This window comes from Siniperca chuatsi, linkage group LG20 (assembly GCF_020085105.1).
Source record: "Siniperca chuatsi isolate FFG_IHB_CAS linkage group LG20, ASM2008510v1, whole genome shotgun sequence".
NCBI classification, from domain to species: Eukaryota; Metazoa; Chordata; class Actinopteri; order Centrarchiformes; family Sinipercidae; genus Siniperca; species Siniperca chuatsi.
The window spans coordinates 19096639-19119985 of NC_058061.1; the positions used below are offsets into that span (position 1 = coordinate 19096639).

General features: G+C 39.1%; 1 protein-coding gene across 3 annotated transcripts in view; it reads left to right on the forward strand.

Moving 5' to 3' along the window:
- The first annotated feature begins 8674 nt into the window (after positions 1–8674).
- pemt (phosphatidylethanolamine N-methyltransferase) overlaps positions 8675–23347 on the forward strand; it is a 67305-nt gene continuing 52632 nt past the window's right edge. The window contains exons 1-2 of one of the 3 annotated variants that reach the window (XM_044179193.1): positions 8675–9480; positions 11424–11531. In XM_044179193.1, the coding sequence (XP_044035128.1) occupies positions 9373–9480; positions 11424–11531 (216 nt within the window). In that variant the 5' untranslated portion in view covers positions 8675–9372. The remainder of the gene's footprint in view (positions 9481–11423; positions 11532–23347) is intronic. The other 2 variants (XM_044179196.1, XM_044179194.1) reach the window with 2 other exon arrangements.

The window sequence follows — 23347 nt, forward strand, 5'->3', positions numbered from 1 at the left end:
ACCAACAGTTTAAATGCTGCCACTCTGTGCTCTGTGTGACTCATTCTCTTTCTCAGACTGGCAGCCAAAATGAAAGGCCTCTTTGCGACCAGCCTCCGTCACTGCTACAGAGGCCTCTCGTTGACAGACTCATAAAATTACTATGATCAAATTAGAAAACCGCGTTAATCTCCTTCTCTGGGCGGATTGAAGAGAGTCTCCCACAGAGAGGTGACGCATGTTTCCTTGTGACAACGTAGGAAAATATTAGGAAGTAGAAGTCTTAATGGGAAACTATATTAGATGGTGTGTAACTGTAACAAGGTGTCACCTTTAATATATTGAATGGGGGACTGTCTATGTTAAATACTTCCTTAAACTAGTGTAATTTTTTTGCAGGCCAAAATCTATTTTTAGTTAATTTATGGCTGAATCATGCTTTACTGAACATGTAGTTACATTGACATTCTGTTCATATTTGATGGAAATGGCCATTTCAGCGTCGGCGTACGAATGACGCATGAAGGCATTTTTTTTTCTTCAGGCAACAGTTAATGATCCCACATGAGCCTGGATGTGTACAGAAGTCCTGTCTTTGTCACCTCCCATCAATTTACTGCTGCAATCATGCGGCAGCCATCAGCTGTATCGATCCACAGCGACAGGGTGACTCTTTGTTTACATACAGAGTTCAATCGCAGATCGCCTCATTTACACTGTAATTACAGGGGAGGGAGGGAGGGAGGGAGGGAGGGAGAGGTGGAAGGGAGTGAGGATGGAGGAAAGGAGGGAGTTTATGGAGGGAAAGATAGAAAGAAGTTAGGAGGGGGAAGTAAGCAGAAAGGAAGAGAAGTAAAATTATGTGATGAATTAGCCCAGGATTTTTGGAAAGAGTGGGAAAATGAGAGGAAATACATGGTGAAATACAGGTGTCAGTATGCTTCAAATGAATTACGTCATAGATTGTCTTAAAACTTGCAATAACTATTTTTTTAGCCACTTGGGGGCAGCAAAACAAGCTGTGAACACAACATGGACATATAGTATTTTCACCTTGATTTATACGGTTAACGTGTTATGAGTTGGCTATTTACATATCCAGCAGGCACAGAGCAACTTTAGCATTCATTTCTGATATTCACTCTTCTTTTAGCTCTGTTTTTGGTCTCCACCAACTCCTGAGGGAAATATCTGGCTCTGTATCTGCTAAATGCTCCCCTATGTTCACCAGCTAGTCGCTAACATTGTCTGTCTGCTATTTGGTGCTGAGCAGGCAAGATGACAATTTTTTTAAATGCATATCAGTCTAAATGCTGAATAATAATATCAAAGAGTGAGGGAGTTGAATTGAATGATGACACACGATAAACATTCAGTATAAAACAACTTGAATTGCTATAGTATATGGAGGACTGCCCTGAGGCGGTAGCAAACATGGTACACTTTTTTATGTAACAAAGACAAATGATGGTGACATCATGTCAAAAATAACTAAAATGAGCAAAACATAATATAATTTATTCTATTTTCCTGAAAATCTATCTTAATGTACAACATTTTGCCACTATAACTATGATGTATATGTATATCATAAGGGTTTATGTTTACATACAAGGCAAAAACATTAGATTGAAGTATGCTGACCATAGCGATAATTAAACTCTCTCCAAATGAGTCAGAGAAAATCATTCATTCATTTGTTTTACCTTTATTTATCTATTTCTTACATACATGAACAGTGGCTTTGTAGGCTGACATACACATGTGGACAGTTGTGTGCTGTTTTGATTACTGTCCTTTCAGTTATGTCGTTAAAGGACTTTTTTTTTGCTGTTGTTATGATCATTATAATGGTCCATTCATGTCATTTTTATGCTAATTACTGTTTTGTTGTCTTTATTGTCCCATTAATGCAGTTGCCATGCACCTGTCACTGTGATTTCCATGTGTATTTGCTCTTTGTTTCCAGTTTTATGGGAAGAGGTTTGGGTTAAAACTAATTGAACACTTTTCAAAATAAAGAAAGAAATACATTTAGCCTTCATTACATCACAGCAGGTAGCAAGGACTTAAATCTAATAAAGCTTTCTCTGTTTGTTTACTTGCCAACAGGACATAGGAAGAGTGGGCAGCACGTGCATTCACCTCCTGTACCAAAACAACAACATCCGTTACTACACATCATAAGCTTGATCTGCTTAACCCAATGATGCCTGGATTACAAGAAACTCCTCAATACACTATCTGTACATCTTGTTGGCAAATATTACATCGGCAACTATTACTGGAAGTTCCAGTCACTCCTGTGTAGGGATCAATACGTTCTTTGTGTAAGTTAATTGGTGTAAATTTGCTCTTTGCGTAAATTACAGCTAGTTTGATATCACATGGCTGTAACAAATCAGTGGACGAGTACAGTACCAAATAACGATGAGTTTTAGGATTACGCATTATCATCGGTGTTAATTCAGTTGAGCTGACGACATTAACAGCAGGGCTGTCCAAGACATAAACAAGAGGATGATCCCCATTGTTTCCTTTGATAAATTTGCTATGCTTATCAATTTCCTGTGCTGCGTTATCTGATTCCTCACTATTGAGATTTGTTGCACTGGTCTGACACTGTACAATGAACTGACCGGCCGGGACCAGCTCAACAAGCCAAAGCTCATAATGGCAGTGGAAACAGAGATTAGAAATAAGACTTAGCTCAAATCATATCAGTCTTCATAATTGGTTGCAGATGAATGAATGGATAGATGGATGCTTGAATGGGTTGGTGAATGAATGAATCATTGGTACATGGGTAAATGGAGGGTAAAAGGGATGGATTGATATGTAGCTGGAAAATAGATTTATGATGCTAAATATGGCTCATGAACTGAAGGATTGACTTCATTTTTGCTACACAGTTACTTTCGGTGCAGAGTGGAAACATAGTTATATCATTTTTTAGAGGCTAAACTGCGCTGGGGGCAGAAATAATCTCATGGTCCATGTCAAACCTCAGGTAGAGCAAAGGAACCACAATTAGATTTAGTAATTAGACTGAAGCCTGGTGAAACCCAAAATAGGTGCTGTAAGACAAATGAGTTTATTTCGATCCCCAGATGCTGTATAGTAATGAAAGCTTACTCTGGCATTGATTTGGTTGATTTTTAGAGCAGTGTTATTTTTTTTTTTGGTCACTTGAAGGAAGTGGAACAAGCTGTAAACACAATATTGACATATGATCACAGTTGTAACATGTTTCACATCCAGCAGATATGGTCTTTTTGTTCACCTGACGAATGTAAGTCCAATATTCACTCTCCTTTTAGTGCTGTTTTGGTCTCCACCAACTCCTGAAGGAAATAGCTGGCTCTTTAGCTGCTAAATGCTACTAATACTATGTACACCAGCTAGTCACTAGTAGCGTACAGTTGGATTGTAAGAGTTGTTTCACAGCTGCCTGCAACCTAGTTTAATTAGAGTGGTGAGAGCAAATCAAGACAGCAAAGTTGCAGGCCATTAATCCAAAACAATGAGCTCAAAGGCGCTAAAATGCTCCATATAGCTGAGGGGAACTGAAGAGTTGGCTGATAATTTTCTGTGGGTTTGTCTGAATGAGTGACCTCTTTCACATTACACAAGTCATTTAATCCATTGTTTAAAAAAGTATTGTAGCGTTGGTTTCAGCTGCACCAACTGTTTTCAGCAGAAAAGCTCTAAAAATCCACTGTACACTAACTGCTCAGCACCAAACAACAGACAGACACAGTTAGCAACTAGCTGGTGAACATAATGGAGCATTAAGCAGCTAAAGAACCAGACATTTCCTTTAAGAGTAGGTTGGGACCAAAAAAGCTAAAAGAGAGTGAATATTGGAATTACATTTGTTAGGTGGCCAGAAATATGACTTCAAATGAATGCTAATTGCTCTGTAGAGCTGAATGTGTTAGCAACTGTTTGCTAACAAGTTCACCTTATCAACTAAAAAGGGGATGATAAGCCAATGTTGTGTTCACAACCTGTTTCCCCTGCCCCCAAGTGGCCAAAACAATCAGTTAATGCAGGTTTTAAAAAAGTCAGTTTCTATAGCCAGAGTCAAGTACACATCTTTTGTTCAGGCCACGTGCTTAAAGTCATCCGAACAAATGAATGAGAGAGCACACTGAACCTAATGGATACCGTGACGATAAATGTTTCAGTCGCATCATCAGATGACTGTTACACCGCCTTTATTTCTGGCATCGCTTCCCCTTGTTTATTTTCCTGTCTTTTTCACCCACGTTGTGAATTAGTCTAACTAACTAAAATGATCAGCAGTCAAAAGCATTTTAACATGAACTCAACCAATGTCTTATCTTATTTGTAGCACATTATCATATGTATCACATCAAACAGTTTATGTTAACTAACTGAAGGAGGAGCTTATGGGTGAGCTGTGAACAGAAGACCAACTGTTCCAGTCCGATAGTGGCTCTAGGCATTTATAGCATTGGTTCCCATGAAGCAATCTACATGCTCACAGTATACACATATAATGAATCAGTTGTACCATGAGTTCTTACCAGTACACAAAAATTACTCTTAACTATCCTTATAATGATTAACATATTTGATAGATATTAAAAGTATTCCAACACTAAACCAAGTAAATATAACATTCAATATGTCAAGAGGTTTTAAAAAAAAAAAGGTTCACTTGCAATACTGGATAACACACCATCAAAAAATCTAATCACATTAATGGCACTTAATTTTTCTGTCTCTCAGACGTGTGGTCATGAGAGCTTGTGTGTTTTTGAATAACATCGACCTTATTTGTTATCTGTCACTGATGATTCAATGCTTTCACTAAGGACAGAGGGATTGAGGGAAAGCAAACGTAGAGCCTTCCGCTGGTTGTTTTTTCCCCTGCCTCTGCCTGGGTCTCGTCTTCTGTGAAAGCGTCTGACTGTAAACAGGAGAGGAAGCTGGAGGAAATGATGCCGACGAGCAGCTGTTTTGATAGACAGTGTTTACCTGTGCTGAACACCATGTGCGCGTGTGTGTTGTATGTGGCCTTCTGGCTGTGTGTTTATGTGTAACGTGGGTTTGTGTTTTAATGTGTTACACTATGAGGACCTACTTGCCTCATGCAAACAGAAATAGTTTGGTCATTAGTGAATCTTATACACCAACTTTGCATACAATGTGTGCACTTTTTAAGCATTTGTCTTATTGTTTTGTTGATTCTGCAACAATCCAAGGACGATTCAGAACATAAACTGAAGAAATATGCAAGAAAATACGTAAGTAGAATCTGTGACATCCATTTCTGAAGCCTGGAGTTTACTGCTCACTGCCATATTTGCCAGTTACTGGGGCCAGAAAAGCCAACAGGGTGGAGTCTTGGTGATGACATTTTGGTATCAACTCTGCAAAGACACACATTAGAAGAACAGGTGGATTTCAGAAGATTTCAGTCCCGATTGATTTGGTGACACTTGTGGTCACCATGGTAACAAAAATTGTGGTTTAATACTACAGTAACACTCCTTGAGCAGGTATTTACAATAGAGGAACAACTGCTGGATCTGTTTACAGTGCAGCCGGACTCACATTGGCCTTTTTTCCATCATTCCATGATGAACCGCTCTGATCTGTGTTCATGCTGCACATGGTGCAAGCAGTTTTCCACACAACAGCAAAGCACAGTGAAAGGAGTTACCTGGCTGAGGAGTTGGAGGTGTGCAGCCTGTCGCCTTCTGTCCCCTTCTTGTTTCCTTTTCCCTGCAATATTTAGAACTAATCCATTGTCAAAACAAATGTCGAAATTGACTGTTGTCTTGTTTAGTAGACGCTTTTTTGGTAACCGACTTCGGTTACTGCCAAACTCTGTGACAAATGCATTGCATTTCCCATGACTGCTTTGCAATACAAGCATTCCCCTGCCAGTTGAATGCTTTTTAATGTGAAGCAGCAGCGGTAGGAAGTGTTGGATTTGCATTAGCAGTAACTTAATACAGCTGTGATATGGCTGTAGGAAAATGATATGTGATATCACTGACATAACTTGAGTTGCATTGAGTAATAGATGTTGTCTGTGTTTCTATCCACCTTCAATGATAGACTTAGGGCTTGGGCAAATACTGTAGTTAATGAAAGTCCAGAGAAGTGTGTGTTGCATGCATATCAGAGGGAAAAGAAGAAAAAGGGCAAAACAGAGTTCTCAGTGGCTACAGTATATTGATTTAAGTGTGAGATAGAGAGAATGAGAAGAACAGACTTAGAGCATTGTTATCCTCATCACTCTGACAGCCTTCTAGTCTCATAGCAACTTAATTCACTGCAGAGAAAGGTGTACATGAGAGATCAACCGGCTTCTGCTGTTCTGTCTTATATTTTCCTCTGCTTGTTTAGTCTCTATTTCAGTAATAAACACAACACACACACTCTTCCTGTCTAATCCACAGAAAAGTAAACACAGTTAGCTGTGTGAATGTTTAACTATGTGGAAATGGGTGCGTTTGTGTGTCCTGCAAACGGAACAGATACTGTATGTAAACGGCAGGTCTTGCAAACACATTTGATTATATATGTGTGTCTATGTCTTTGCGCAGACAACTAACAAATACCGTTTATTGTTTTTAGTCCTGCATATATGCACACATAGGAGTGATTCAGATCTCTTTTGTTTAAATGTGGTATTGTATTGATCACCTGAGGTAGAATTTCTTCTTCTGTCTTGACCTATCACACTAACTCTATCGCCCCAGTACCGCATGCACAGAGAGGTTGGATGTCAGGATCAGCTGCAGGACAGCAACTATGGAGCTGTAAACGATTTAGTTTCACTTGTTGCTCATTTGGTTTTGAAGCTACAGAACTACATTGAAACATGCATGTTGTAAGTGTGTGTGTTTGTGTGTGTGGGAGGAAGAGAGAGACTGTGCGTGATGCTGTTAGTTTCCCTTCATCCCTACTATAAACAGCAATGAAGGATGAAATTCAGGATGACCCAGCCTCTCTACAAATCATTCTTTTTTTAAAACAATGTCAACAGTGACTTCCTTTAACAACTGTCATATAGCATACATCCTCATGCTGGTCTTTGTTTTCACTGTCTTTTGTTTTTCTTTTTTTCTATCTCGAATAAATAGCGAAGTTGTATAAAACTAAAACAATTAGCTGAAAGCCTTCTGCAGAGCTGAGGGGAACTGCAGAGTTAGTGATAATTATCAGTGGATTCATCACTATGAGCCACCCCTTTCACAAGTAGTCATGTGATCCATTGTTAATATATACAGTACCGATTATAGCCTCGCTATAGGTATTTATATTATATTTATACTTTCAATGCAGTTTTGTCCCCAAGCTCCCTTGTCTGACTCTTCTATTATACAACGATTTCCTCCGAATCCCATCCATCTGTTTGCTCTCAATATGTAATCATGTTATTCCTTCCAAAGTTTTATACCAATGTCCTTTCAATTCCATTTATACGGATGGATACGAGAATGAAAAGAGTCAAGAGAGCCTTAGAGAACAGCCTCTGTCATTACAAAGATGTTGAACACAATAACAGCTGAAAAAAAATGTGTTTTGGCTCTATCTGCAGCGGGAACAGCACAGAAACAATATGCAGACTTTGAGTGACTGCCTTTGGTGGGGAACAAAACAGGGATTGTGCAAAGGATAGAACTTTTTTTGTTGTCATGTTTGCATTAAATGTTTTTTGTCTCTGTTTGGATGTATGGTCCTCATGTAGTTTGCATCTGGGGGTGACAGGAGCTTAAGGAGCAGAAAAAGTACAGCTGAAGGAGCAAGAAGGATGGGAAGACGGAGGAGAGGCTCTCAATTATAACCATAATCTTTACCTGCTGGATGGATGTCATGCCCGTTTTATTTTACATGATGAAGTTCTCGGCGCTGACACCTTTCAGGCTGATGAACGGACTTTATACTCAGTCAGGGAGCTGCAAGGCTTTACGTGCCCTCTATTTCTCCCTCCACATGGGGCGTCTTCTAGTTAATTGATAGACTCCAAACAAACAGCAGGGGGTGGGGGAAGAGAGGAGAGGAGTGGAGGGAAGGAGAGAAGTGGAAAAGAGGTGGAAAAGGAAAGAAAAAAATGGTAGGAAAGGAAAAAACGCAAGATGAGGAAGGAGAAGGGGAGAAAAAAATAATGTAGGAGATGAAAACAGAGGATGGAGGACAATACAAGAAGAACAGAGGACACTAGAAAGTGAATGAGAGGAAAAAATGACAGGATGAAGGGCAGAGGAAAGGATGATATCAGGCTAACATAGAGAGGAGGAGTTGAGCAGAAATATGAATGAAGAGGACAGGGAAACTGAAGGAGGAAAGAAGAGAAGAAAGCAAATAACGGTAATGACATGAAGGAAGGAAATAAATAGAAAACTGAAAACAGTCAAAAGAATGAGAAATGAGGCAGGACAAAGAAATATACCAACATGAGATGAGAAGAAAAAAAGAGGAGCGCAGAGGAGTGAAGGAAAAAGAGGAGAGAGAAAAGCATGGAATGAAAGAATGGGTAAAGAGGAGGGGAGATGCAAAGAGGAGGGAAGAGAAGAGAAAATGAGACAAGAAAAGGAGGAGAGAGATGAGAAAGGGAGGGAGGAGAAGAGGAGGAAAAAGAGGAGCGAAACTGAGAATGATGTAAGATAGGCAGGAAGAGGGAGTATTTTTATTTTATTTCTGTTTTTCATGTCAACCAACCAGATCTATTTAGCCTAATGAAATGAATGAGCTGACATGCTCGCTGCAGTGATTACAAGCATTACTGATGCAAACAGACCCATTAAAGCACAAGAAAACAATAACAACTCACAGTTCAGGTGTTAGTCACTGTAGTAAAAGTCAGTCAAGTTGGGAAAGATTATTTGAATTTTGGTGGTAATATTACCGTTCAATTTACATTTATAGACACCAAATCACAGACTGAGCCCTTAGTTCAGGTTGTATGCCAATAAATTTGGTGACACTTTAAAAAGCCATAATATTTTCAGCCAACAGATGTCATTATAGATCAACTGACTATTCATTTACTACAAAGTAGAAAACTAATGCAGGACGCAAAAAAATCAATCCTACAGGTTATCATGTGTAGCAGCAGGTCCAAACATGAAAGATTTAAGTTCATTTCTGAGTGAGAAAAGTGGCTGCCTGTGTGAGCTACCAATCCATTGCTTTTATCCAGTTCAAGTGAGCTATGAACTACATTTCCCAGAATGCACTGAGCAGGGTTAGAGGTTACTTAGACGTGTGTTAGTTGTCCACAGCACAAGTGCACCCTTCTTTCACTGAAACATAAGACCCTTGCACTCAATATTGTGCAATATTCGTTATCTCCCACACACACATATAGGTGAGTGCTGGTGGTGTGCCAGTGTTCTCTCAGTGTGTATGAGCGACAGCAGCACTGCCGCTGTGCGGAACAATAATCCTGCTGGAAATAAGCATCCTGTGCCGCTGGACTGCTGCGGAGGACTCGGCAACGTCGACTATTCGAAGGTAAAACTGAAACTGTTAAATACGAAGCTGTTGTGCATGTCTAACCTTCACGTGAAACGGCACCACTTTCTCAGACAAGGCTGCCTCATTGCTGCGCTCCCGACAGCCGGAAAACAGCCGATACAGTCGCCTCTTTCAAAATAAAAGCATGGTGTTCTGCAAACCCGCACTACACAAATGTTGACCCCAAGCAATACATTGCACCTTCAACAAAGCACAATATCAAAGTAACTTTTAAATTGTATAACGAATTAAGGTAAAAAAAAACAACCCATAAATAATATTGTTACACTTTTATTTTGATAAAAAAAAGTACCATTGGTTTTGTAACCTGCATACAGATATGTTGAAAAGTATTTTTTTTTTTTTATCTCTTGTCATTCATTTCAATAATAAGTCCCATGATGTCATGGGATTTGTTGACAATAACAACAATGCTAACTGACAGCCACCTGTACCGGCCTGCAGCAGTTAACAACATATCATTTGAAATGTCCCTGTTTCGCTCACTTACTTGCAAGCTCCTTACTCGAGGTCAGAGCACTCCTTAAACTCAACAGGGTAACTCTGACCTGCTGCCCGTGTCAGCCTGTATCACTGGAAACAGATGAGAAAAACCGATCTGAGATAAATATCCCTCCACAGTGAACAACAGAAGCAGCTCAGAAGGTGGCCTGTAATTCACACACAATGACAAGAAATGACTGTTATATGGAGTAAGCTAGCTAATTGTTGCAGAGATCCAGCAGAAATGTCAAATATTACCGTCCTCCATAGTTCATTATCTGTGTATTGAAAGTCCAATGAAAGTGGCGTTTATCTTTCAAGACAGAAATGGAAATTGAATATGAGCCGGCCATCATTTTGTGCAATGTAGCAGTAAACTCTTGAAACATTCAGTGATGGAAGAAGAACTCAGATCCTTTACTAGTAAAAGTACTAATACCACACTGTGAAAATTATATTATCATCAAAATGTAATTAAAGTATCAAAAGTAAAATAGGGGGTTAAATAGTTCTAAAGAAGTCGGAGGATTTTCTCAACCCATAAAGGAAGTTAATCCTTCAGTTTATCAGAAATATTCAATATCACCAAATTTGGAGATACATGGATTTCACTGGACAGGAAGGGTATGAAAATGTGTAATCTGAAAAGTAACTAATAACTAAAACTGTCAGACAAATGTAGTGGAGTAAAAAGTAACATTTGCCTCTGAGATGTAGCAGAGTAGAAGTATAAAGTTGCATAAAACGAACTACTCAAGTAAAGTACATGTACCTCAAAATGTGTACTTAAGTACAGTATCTGAGTAAATGTACTTGGTTACATTCCACCACTGTAAATATTCATGGTGTTATTTTGTATTTTTTTCATTGCCACCAGTGCAAAATCGCCTGCATCAAAATCGATGCAGGAGAACCAGAGATATCGTCATTTTTATTTGCAGCCATTTTACCATTTAACAGGGCTTTAGGCATTACACCATATTTTTTTGGTTCTACTTACAGTTCGCTATTTACAGTATTTGTTCATTCTAATGATACATTAACACTCAGAATTCTGTTTGATGTGATCAGAGTCTAATATAATATATGAGTCCAACAGCTTAAAATGAAAGTGGAGATAGGGCCTGTCAAACTGTAAAGTGACATGACATACGTGTGGCTGTATTGCCCTTGTGTGTAAAACACATAAAACACCCAAAGCCAACTGAAGGCTTTGGCCTAAAACACATACTTTGTTGCTCTCCATCTCTGGCGTCAATAGGCACAAGCTGGAAAACCACACAGAGCATCCCAGTGTGTGACAGAGAAGGATTATCAGTCTATGCTGCTCCAACTCATATCAGTCTCTCAAATTCATTTTTATGCCATATGCCGTGCTTCACTTCGCTTTTTTTTTCTCCTCACAACTGTATTTTTCACGAGGCGGTTTCTTTCAGATGGACTTGACGCTGATGGAAGAGCTCCTGAAACTCATCGACTTTCATGACTCCAGCTTTTGTATCGCTGTGATCGCCATCATTTTCAACCCTTTCTTCTGGAATGTGGTAAGAGCTACTGTAGATCATACTGTAGATATTGTTGCTACTAAATCATTTCGCATGGCCTCTTGTATACTGAATCTTGTGTAGCCAAAACTTTGTCTCGTTAAGCTCGCTGAGGTCTGCAGCAAAAAAAGTGGGACATTTTCCAGAAACTATACTCCTAATTGGATTTTGATTGGATACAAGCAAATTTTCCATAGCATAGTTGTATTATTTTGAAGTGTATAGGCAGCTTAGTGTGTCTTCACCCTTTGGCGCTTGCATTTCACCAGACTTCTGTGACCTTTTTGAGACAGCAGTCTGACTATGCAATATTTTCAATCCAATTAAGAATCTTGGCAGCCTCAAACAACTCCTGCTGTTGTTCGTGGCTGTGAGTAATCAGCAGTAATCGAGACAAGCTAATCAGTGAATTATTGTTTGTGCTTATCAACTCAAGAAATGTTGTGGTGCTTTTGGCTTTGCAAGGTGCACGCAACTGATTCATCGTTGGAAGCCGGTGAGGGATCTTGCTGCATTACTGACTCCTACTTGTTGGTTGTGGCACCTGGTGAATATGGGAAGGTTCAGGGGGAAAGTGTGAACTTCTACTTGAGTTACATTCTCCTCCTGAAGCCCTACTCTGTTGGGTGCATATGGATACATATAAAAAAAACACAACAAAAATGACACTGTACTGACATTACTTATGCCAATAACTCGGTTAATGTAGTGGAAGAAACCAATTGGGAACTTGAGCGTTACCAGCTATGGTTTTGAAACTTGTGCATCTGTCCACAGTCTTTGTCAAATCAAGGCAAACTGTCCCGACAGTGTCCCTGAGCCTGATAAAACTGCCCTTCTGTCTATCACAGAGGGTTATCTTTCACAGACAAGATGGCTACATTTTATGATCCAATCTCAGATATCTTAATTGTTGATTATAGGTAATATCTAATAGACTATACATTGCATAACATTGCATCTCAGAATCAGGCCATAATAATGGTGGTGTTTCGGGTGTGTCCATTGCAATGCTCTGTAAAAGAGTCAGTCCTGGACTGTCCGTTTCACAAAGACATACAAAGAAGATGTTCTCTATTGTTTTCCATCAGAGATGCTCCAGATATCAAGTGCACACAAAAGTGCTATGCAGACTGTAGTCATGCATTTCAAATCACATCTTCCTTAGTGAGAGTGAATCATGCCAACACTTCAGTCTAATTATGGTTTACATAACACTGCAATTAAGGTATAGTAGTCATATTAGAAAAAATCCTCTCTACCTGTAGTCCTTACCCACCATCTTTATGTGGCACTTTGCTGTAAAGTGCACCATGAATTATAATTAATCAATTAAAATTCACAATTCACAAGAGGTTAAACAGATACATTGCAGGTCAAACATTTTCATGTATTCTATCAGTCTCCTTTTACTTACTTTAGTTATGATGTTAACTACATGTTATAATGATCTCTTATTTTCCAGATTGAATAATAGTGCTGTAGGATCATTGGCTAAAATTGGCATAATTTCCTCGCTGCTTTTGAAATTACAGGTGCATGTGTTTCATTTCCAGAATGTCATTTAACTAACCTTTAATGGTGAGTCATTTGACCATTGGCTCTGTCTACCATCACACCTGCACAGCCCAGCAGGACGTGTGTTCATCATACAGTAGCTCTCCCTTTACAAAAGAGAAGCCAATTATTTGCATTAAAGTAAATGCTGCTGAGGTGCTCTTGGCTCTGCGCATGATCCCAAATCACCCCTTTTGTGCATTTTGCTGGAAGATAAGCTGTAAGTGGCTGTAATGGGGGTTATTCGGGCAAACAGCATTAGGACTGATGGAACTTACTTAGGTCATGAAAGATCCTTTCATCTTGGCTGTTTACACTACAATGCCATATTCCTACAAGGTCTGAGTGTCGGGGATGGTGTGTCATTTGACTTTATTGGACTACCGTCTTCTAAAGGGTGGAGGAAGAAACAGACACACATATGTGATGGATGTCTGTATGCTAAAAACAAACTGCCTTGTATCCCAGCGATTTCTAATATTTCTGTACTCCTGTCACACCTGATGGCTCAGACAAGTGCTGATGGGATGTTGAGGTGACATATGTGTCATTAGGGTGCTAACCTGTATCTTTGTCCCTCTACACCAGGTCCAAGGAACATGTTCATCTATGGCGATGGCATTTTGATGAAATGTAGTGGTGAAGTCCGTTTTTCACCATCAGTTGTTTCAGGTCACACTGTTGCCTTGTTTCATGGGACTCCATGTGCTGTGCTGGTACCTTGCTCCTGATAGTTCTGAAGGTTTAGCATGTCAGTGCTGAGATTGATAAGCACAGAAAGGCTGAAATGTTTCAACTTGAATCAAAGGATCACCTTATCAGACTGCTTTTCCATAGAAAATGTCTTGGCTGAGTGCTTTTAGCTCTGCTTTGGCCTTCATCAACTCTTGCTGTTAGCTGCTAAATGTTCCACTATTTTCACCAGCTAACTTCTAACTTTGTCTGCTGTTTAGCACTGAGCAGGTAGTGTAAAGTTTGTTTATCACAGCTGTTATCCTGTACTGTATCCCATACTGTCACAGCCAGAAAATAGAATCAGAAGAAGAAACGGGAGACTTCCAGGCTAAAACAATGGGCTCAGTGGGGCCATGAGGTCAGTGTGCCACAGTGAGGCTGTGACACATTGACCTTATTGTGGAACAGAGCCAATTATTCTGTCAGGCACCGGGAACGGTCAGCCTGTGGTTGCACCAATTTTGCTTTGTACTCTCGCTCTGTTGGGAGTGTTAGAATCTCTGTGGGGTTGTCACTATGAGCCACACCTTTCATGTTGCATGCTGTCATTTGGCACATTGTTCTTGTAAAAATTTAAATTGTTACAGCTTTAAGATTTCACCTTTGAAAGGTTATGTCAACAAACATTCAACCGTTTTCAAGGCTGCCTAAAGTATATTGAACAGGGAGGCATCTTGTATTTCTACATCATTGATTAGTGTCTGGTTCTATCTAATCTTTTCAGTCATGTTTTCCACCTACACTCCCCTCCCTTCCCCAATCCAAGATTGGTGAGTAAGTAGGAAGCTTCCTTTTTTTTCTTTCACAGTGGCAGGAGTGTGAGGTGCATGCTTCCCTGTTAGTCGTGTAATAAGAGCTGGTTGATATGACCGCGGAAGTTGTGGATGTTGTGACCACAAGAGTCTGAACTGAAAGGACCCAGCAGTCTGAAACAGTTATTTACTTGTTGTACAACATGTATGCAGCTCTTTTACTAGGCAGCATTTCTATTAGGTCAAATTGGCATTTAATTGTGTTCCAGGATGGTCTTAGTACACTCATCAGCTGGGGCTCATTCACAGGCAGCTCAGAAGTCAGGGTCAGACTCAGAAGTGGCGGGAATTCAATAACTTACTTTGCAGTCTTTTCCAACCTTTTCTGGCCCGGGACCTGAATTTTTATGATGCCAGCTATTTGAATAATGATATTTCTTTGCTATTGGATACTTTGTTAATGACTGACAGGGATTTTTGAGATTAGTTTGGAAGAAGATGGCAGTCTTGTGAAGGTAAAGGGTCATGTATCTTGCTGTAATTCAAACGAGTTATCATTTTTTCTTTTTTTAAATATAACTTGTTGAAAATTAACTCAGTTTAAATGATCTTTATATTTATTTATGAAAAAATCTGTTTTTAACTTTCTTGCGGCCTCATTTGCATATCAGGCAACCCTGCATAGTGTCCTGACCCCAAGGTTGGGAACAAATGACCTTTTTATGTATAAAGAAACGTAAAGAAAAAGACTGGCTGGGATACTTTTAATACAAAAGGCTCAAGGTACCCATTATGAGTCTCAACCTAGAGGTAACTGTAGTCTGCAGGAGGTATGCTGTGGAGTGCTGTGTGTGCCTACACATGGTTTGACCTGTCAAAAAAAACAAACAACCATAACTCAGCTTTTTCCCATATGTGCTCTCAGAGACAGCACAATTACTGTATAATTGTATGTTGTGACGATGCAATTCCTTGTTATCCTGGTCAAAACAGTGAAAGTCTATGTCAAGGTGCAAAAGTGCAATGATATTATTTTGTTTCCTCAGACCAAAGCAAATAATTTGGATTAATAATGGGAATCCCTGAATTTAGTGAAATAATCACTGTTATTTTTTCCCATTATTGCTTTGCTAGCTACTCATGGAGGATCGAACATCAGTTTCCTCTTTGATGGGAAGTCTCTCTGCTTAACATCTAAATATCTATATCTAAAAATCTCCCAAGTAAAATGACTGAGTAAGTGGTGATGTTTCATGATATTCAGTTTGATTCCAACAACACGGACAGCAGGTCAAACAAGCTATGCTACTTCCATGGGTTGTCCAAACATTTTTGTGTTTGGCTGACACATTACCAGCATAAATTTGTGACTGGTTTTCATACCATACATTATGATTTTGATTTTGAAAGTTTTGTCAACATTCAGAAATAATTCTGTGGCGCATCATTTGAACAATATGAAGCGATGAAAGTTGGGGCAGTAGTAACTTAGTAGCAATAACTTCAATCTACTTTCACCCCCGGCTATGCCTTAGGAAAACTATCAAATGCTGTGATTTATCAGAAGACATATTGAAAATAAGTCTACATTCCTTTGTGTTGAAGAGGCAGATCAGTCAAGTGATATTCTCTCTTCTTTAATGATTTTTCTTTGATCAGTGACACATGGACACGGTTACAGCCAGAAAATAGAATCAGAAACGGGAGACTTCCAGGCTAAAACAATGGGCTCAGTGGGGCCATGAGGTCAGTGTGCCACAGTGAGGCTGTGACACATTGACCTTATTGTGGAACAGAGCCAATCCTGCTGTCAGGCACCGGGAACGGTCAGCCTGCGGATGCACCAATTTTGCTTTGTACTCTCGCTCTGTTGGGAGTGTTAGAATCTCTGCAGGCTTAACTGAACTCAGCAACACCTGCACAGTGTGGGCTACAAGTGTGTCTGTGTGTGACGGTGGCCTACATACTGACACCTCTACAGACCGGAGCCGAGTCTCTGAAAGCCTCTGGTCAGCCCGGCACAGTGCAGCACTCTCATTAGACTCAGATCCAGCTTGCAGACTGCTGCGCCTAATTACACCTGTGCACTGATTGCAGGGGTGTCATCAGGTGTTGATGATGTCATTTCCTCCCACTAAGCGTGGCGGTGATAACTGACTGACTAACGGAGATGAGTGTTGTGCAGCAAGCTGATTTCTTGTTTTCTATGTATCTGTGTGTGTGTGTCCCATCATATTTATTCATATTCATACCTCTGACAGTCCAACTTCTGTGCCTACAGCCTCTATAGTATACCTCCAGATCGTGACTGCTCTGTGACAATGGGTATGATGACTGTCTAAGGGTCATTGATTATGGTCACTGATTATTAAACTTTGAATGCTTACATCCAGGGAGCGAGATTAGTAGGAATCGAATGGAATTTCATTAAGGCAAAGCAGATTAGTCACTGCATTAGACTTGCCATCTAAATGTTGGGTCAGTCATTAGGAGTTGAATCCATTTACGTGGGAGTCTTTTTTTCTCTTTAAGCGCTCATTGCTGTGGAGTTTTGTACAGGCATCCCTCGTCAGTCAGACAGTGATTGCAGGAGTGTGTGTAAAAAGAAATGCTAGGTAAACCTAGGTATCGTAAATGCACTAACCTTAACTTAAAATCATGTTTTGTGTCCTTGATATACTTTATGATAGATAATGTTGTATTTGCAAAAAAGATTTAATTTTACCTGAAACAACATGCAGAGATGGTGGTGGTTTTCAGCCCTGACTAGTGCTTGCAGTCTTAATAATAATATAATAAAACTTTATTTATAGAGCACCTATCAAAACAAAGTACAAAGTGCTTCACAACAAGAGAAATAAAATACCTCAGTCTTCACCTCCATCAGTAAGGCAAGGTGGACTGTGTGTAACCTGAGAGGCCAAACCCTGACTTGCTGCACCACATGCTGCTGCTTCTTAAGCTTATTGCTCTGGGCACATGGTAATAATTGAATTCGACTCAGATGAGTATATCAATGCTTTTATCAACTCCTCTTCTCATCTGAATTTTGTATGTCAGTTCTGTTTCTGTAGCGTTTCCATTTCTTTTTCTTTTTGGAGACTTTCCAGAAGTTGAACTCCATCCCACAGATGGTGTTATTCTCTTGCCTTGTTTGCCTAATACATGAAACGTACCACTTCCTGTGTGCCAGAAAGATTCCCCACCACTGGTCATGCACAGCCCGAACACATTACCCAGGTTGAAAATAAGTTAATATCTGCTCATACAAATGTTTCATAGTGTATCCGTAACATCTTCCCTGTGCACCTCCTCTTCTCCAGCTCTTCATTTCCTTTGTTTTTCTCACTGCACCTCTGCATCACTTTTCTCTTTTGGCCCCTGTTGTGTTCTCCTTTCAGTCTGTCCTGCTGCTCTCGCCAACAATGCTTTTGTCACAGGAAGGGTTAGTGAATCACACAGTAGTCATTTTCTCTTTTGTCCTGTATGATTAGGCCTTCATCTCCCCTCTTGCCACTCCCCAACGATCCCCTGGGCTTTTCTTTCCTACGTATCTGTCTTCCTTAGTCTCATTCCCTCTCTCTGTCCTTGGTGATTGGCCTGTCTCTTAAAGTCACAATCTGTATGTATATTAAAAATGACTGTTTTGTTAGTCCAGGCATTCCATTTACTAATCTAAACGTGTGTAAGGTTGGGCCTCTTTCCTAGCAAACAGCCTCTGATCCACAAGAAGAAGTGTGTTACGTTAACGTCAACCCTAACCCTGACCCTATGAGCAAATCACCAAAGCAGGGACAACTTATCACTAGGACTGGGTATTGAACCTCAGTGCTTTTTGAGTACTGCAATGTGTGTTTCTGTGACAGCTTAGCCTCTTACAGATCTCAGACCTTCAATGTCATTTTCCTTCACTTTCTCTCCTTTTTCCTATATCTCTGAACATTCAAGAAAGGGAGTCATAAAATTTTGGGATAGGTGCACATTTTTGACCATTTGGCACAGCCTTGATCAAATTTGTGTCCATTCGCACCCAGTTTTCCTTTTTATTCTTCCTTTAGTGCTATATTTATATACTTTGTTCTATTTTATTGCCTATTTTATTGTTTTACTCCATTCTAATTTAAATATTTGTTTATACATTTTCTGTGTGTGTAGTGTGGAGGGGGCTACAACTACATTTAATTGTGCAATCCTGAATGAGCTGTAAATGTGCATACTTCTCCTTTATTTCTGTTCTAAATGATTTCACTTGACTATTTAAATTTTGTTTTTTCTCAAAATACACAGAATTTACAAGCATGAGTTTATTATAGGGTCTGGATCCTCTCTATTCATGACATTTCAGTTCCACATTCTTTAGCCTGCAACAGCCCTCATGAAATCTTTTTGAAATTAGAGGTATATTTTAAGTTTAGCTTGACTAATCTTCATTTTTTTTAAAAATCTTTTATATATGTAAGTAGTTACGCTATGAAGTTGAAGTTTTAGAATCTCAATTTATATGTTGAGTGAAAAGCACAGGTGTATTTAGTAACATTAATGATGGCTGCATACCACTTTTGCCAGTTCGAGAGAACTTGCATTGTGCACGCTGGTTCAATAGCATAACTTACTGGAACCCTTAAAGGAACACACCTGTGTCTCTGCTGCTATGCTGAGTCAAAATGTTTGCACAGTTTATTTAAGTGATAGTTTGAATGTGTACCTCCGTTCCCTCAAAGGTCAGCGCAGTCAAGTTTTCTGTTGGTCAACAGCGCAAATTTGCATGACAAAGTTCATCAAAGCTGAAATTGACATGAAAGAAATTTTACTTCACCACCTTGAGCAAATCCACTAATCGAGCCAATTAAATTGAAACTGCAAAATTTTATTTTGAATGCCAATGTGACTGGGCCTTTAGTCTTGTTTACTTATTCTTTAATTATAATTTTGCTAATTTCAGACTGTATTTGATTTAGACAAAGTTTCTGTACTGCTGCTTGAGTTGGGACAAAATGAAACTGATGTATTTCAAAAGTTTGGCTTATTTTGTAAAAAAAAAAAAAAAAAAAAGGGCCAAGAATTGTTTTGCAGAAAAACAAGTTTATGTTCCTAAAAGTCAAGTATCAAAATATTAGTAATTAATTAATGAATTATTAATTTTGGTATTGGTACCATATTCAGGTATCATACTGGCACTAATATCAAAAAATTACACGATACACACCCTATGTATCACCAAAGGTGTTGCCAAAATCAAGACTAGCAAGAAGCAGCTAGAAGTATTTTTCTGCTCCTTTTGTGTTTTCTGCCTCTTTTCTTCTTTTGGACTTGGAGGCCATTAAGTGTGTCTGCTGTACTTTCTAACAATTGGGCCTTTATATGTATACACAATGTCCATGTTTTTACATCACCCTGCAATTTGTAATATTGCTTCTGCTGTTTGTTGTTTTCTGGATGGGGAGGCATATACATTCATATTCATAAACACAGTTATAGCTTCAGTTTCTAACTCACTGCGAAGGAATTACAGAATCTGAGTCTAATCTGCATGACAACCTTGTGATACGTTTATCAGGGACCAGGGGCTTTTGCAACCGATGTGTTTTAGTCTGTCTCTCACTGATTACTTATCGCTATCAAAATGAATTATCAGCTAGTTACAGAGGATTGCATTTAGAAGCTTCTCTTCTTAGCTTGTTTTTACTCTCCTTATGTTGCAGTCGTAAAATTACAGCCTTTCTTTATTTTCACTTCAGTGAAAGAGTGGGCTTGTACTTTGTCCTTACTTCCAAGTTCAAATAATTTCAAATTTACCATTATGTGTATGACAGCTGCAACCCAAAATAAACTGTGTTCCATATTAGAGACAGTGAACTATTTTATCATTGGACTCCCAACATTTTCTGGGATTTTTCTGCTGCTTCTGCAACTTAAAGGCACCCTGTGGAGTTTTTGACCACTAGTAGCACTATGGAGAAATATTTTTTACGAGTGGGTCCCCATTTTGTTTGTTACCCTTGCACGTGCAAGGGTAACAGTACACATTTCTGCCAGTGGTTACTGATTTACAGGTGGCAGTAAAATGCCAAGAAAGTAGCAATGCACCAGCAAAATGCCCTTGGCCTCCTATACTGCAGCTTGCAGCTTTCTCAATATCATCGACCTGCAGAGCCAGAAAGCCCCCACAGTTCTAGATGCAGCAGTTGCAGACCCACAGTTTTAGATGTATGCATGTGCCACCAGTTGTTTTTCCTTTTTTAAACTTTATTAACAACTCAGTAATATTACAATATGCCACCAGTTTTAGACAGTTTATTGAGATGTTTCCAAAACATGAGCCACACCTAAATTATTAATAATAATAATCATTATTAAATGTAATTTAACAAAGAAGCAGAAATTACATTTAATTGACTGAATGTACGCCAAGGACACACTGCACACATGAAAATCAAAATGTACAATCGTTTTATGTATTAAAAATGTCAATGTGTTATTCAAAAATTTGATTATAGACTATGTTATCAGCATTTGTGGGAGATGCTGAAAGAAAAGCCTTGCCATTGAAATCTAACTGAGTGAATGAATGAAATCTTTACCGCTATATTATTACTATTAATAAAATTCATGCTGAAGCTAGCCAGCTACCCCAACAGTGTTGTGTAAGTTCACACTTCACAAGAGTTAGCTCAAAGTTCAGTTCACAAAGGAAAGGCTGACATTAATCATTGAATGTAGCTAGCAAACTTTAGCTTAATAACATTAAATTTACCAATGTGTAGAGTTCTCAAAACGTTAACATTAAAACTCAAATTAGCTGACGCCTCATTAGGTATAACCAGCGTCGTTGAGAGAAAGGGTTAACCCTAACCCTGACCTTTCCATTTGGAGCACGTGCCCATTTGGAACGGGCTGATTGCTGGCCTCCTGGTATTGCTGCTTGCAGTGTTCTTGAAAACCACTCTTCCGATCGACTTCACACTTAACACTTCACTCTCTTGGGTCCTCAGCAATACACCCGCCAAGTCTGAAGTCCATCAGATGAACAGTTCACGAGATATGCAAAGGACAGTCATTCACACATACAGACAGATATTCCTATAGTTAGATGATGCTGCTACAGCTCCAACGATTAGCCAAATGGCACCAAATTTGTCATGGTCACTCAGACATCATGTCTACACATGTCCACCAAATATGGTTGCAATAGCATAAAGCATTCAGGAGATATGACATTTTTTGTAATATAAGCCAAACTTTGACGGCCCTCTATAGCAAAACTGTATGGAATATCAAAAATACAAAAACTTTTTCCGGCTTGGTCCAGAGATGTTCTGTAACAACTTTGGTGACAAATTCAAAATGGTGGGAAATCAATCTAGACGCAAATGTGCATGGCTTATATGGATAGATTTGCCTGGAAAATAATTTTGTTTCTGAGACTTACGGTTCAAAAGTTACAGGCCAAAACGTAACGTAAATGTAAAGTTTGTTTTTATAGTGCCACCATCTGGCCAAATTGCACCAAATCGACACTGCACTCGAATGGCAGACACAGAAAGAAAGAAAGCAAGAAAGACGATTCCTTCCTTTACAGTTAGATATTTTCAAGTCATAATTATGTAGTCGAGGAAAAGTGACATAGACACTTTCTTTTTTCATACTCACTGCACTCTACTTCAGCCTTCACTTTCTAATTGAGAGTAAATTTAAAGCACTCAGGTGAAAAGAAAAGGTTAGTGCAATAGATATTTAAAATGTTTTTTAATTCAATTTCATTTGCGTCTCTCATTATATAGACCCTTGTGAATTAGTTGCCCGGACAACAGGCATGTAGAATGTACCTGTGCTTGGTCATTGGAGAGGAAACAGTAACAGATGTGGTAAGGAAGATGAAAACTAGGTCATGTACATCTTTGCTTGGATGCATAACAATAGGTTGCCCCAGTACCAACCTCTGAAGATATCTTAAACTATTTCAAATTCAGATCTGCTCCTACATAAATTAGATTAGATTAGGTCAGTGGCTGCATTAGATAGATGTCACACTGACACTGAGGCACTGGGAGGAAAGTGTTCAGCCTGTTCTTTCTTGTTTTATCTCACTACCTTAGGCTGACATCTCAGCTGGAATCACATGGACATGACGTCAGGTTTAGATAACAGGTTGTGGGAACTAACTGTGTAACTATAACAGGAAGATTGCTGTGCAAGCCATATTCTGCTACCTTCAAAATAATGCTCCCGTCCAGCAATAGTGGCTTGAATAAATTGTTGGAAAAGTGTGTTGTAAAGTCTAGTTTGAAACCAACAGAAAGGTTTTTAGAAACTGACTGCAAAATGGAGAGTATTTGACATCATGTCTTTTCTTGCTTTGACCAGTGATTCCTAACCAGGGGTACCTGTACTCCTGGGGTATAATCAGAATCAGAAATACTTTATTGATCCCCAAGGGGAAACTCTTTTGTTACAGCTGCTCACTATCACGTCAGGGCACACAGGAATAGAAGTACTAAGCAAAAAATATAATACACTATAATACAGGTCAGATAAATTAAGTACCAAGTGGGTATAAGTATAAAATTAAAATAAGTGTAAAGTACAAAGTGGATTACCGGTTGATGATAAGAATGTACGGTATAATAATACAATGTAATAATATAAGTAATAAGTAATAGTGCATCTACTGTCAAGTTAAGTGTAGCTTATTATGATTATTATAAGACGGTGGATATTCAAGTATCAATAAATATCAATAAATTAGACTAAAAACAGAGTATATTGCACTGG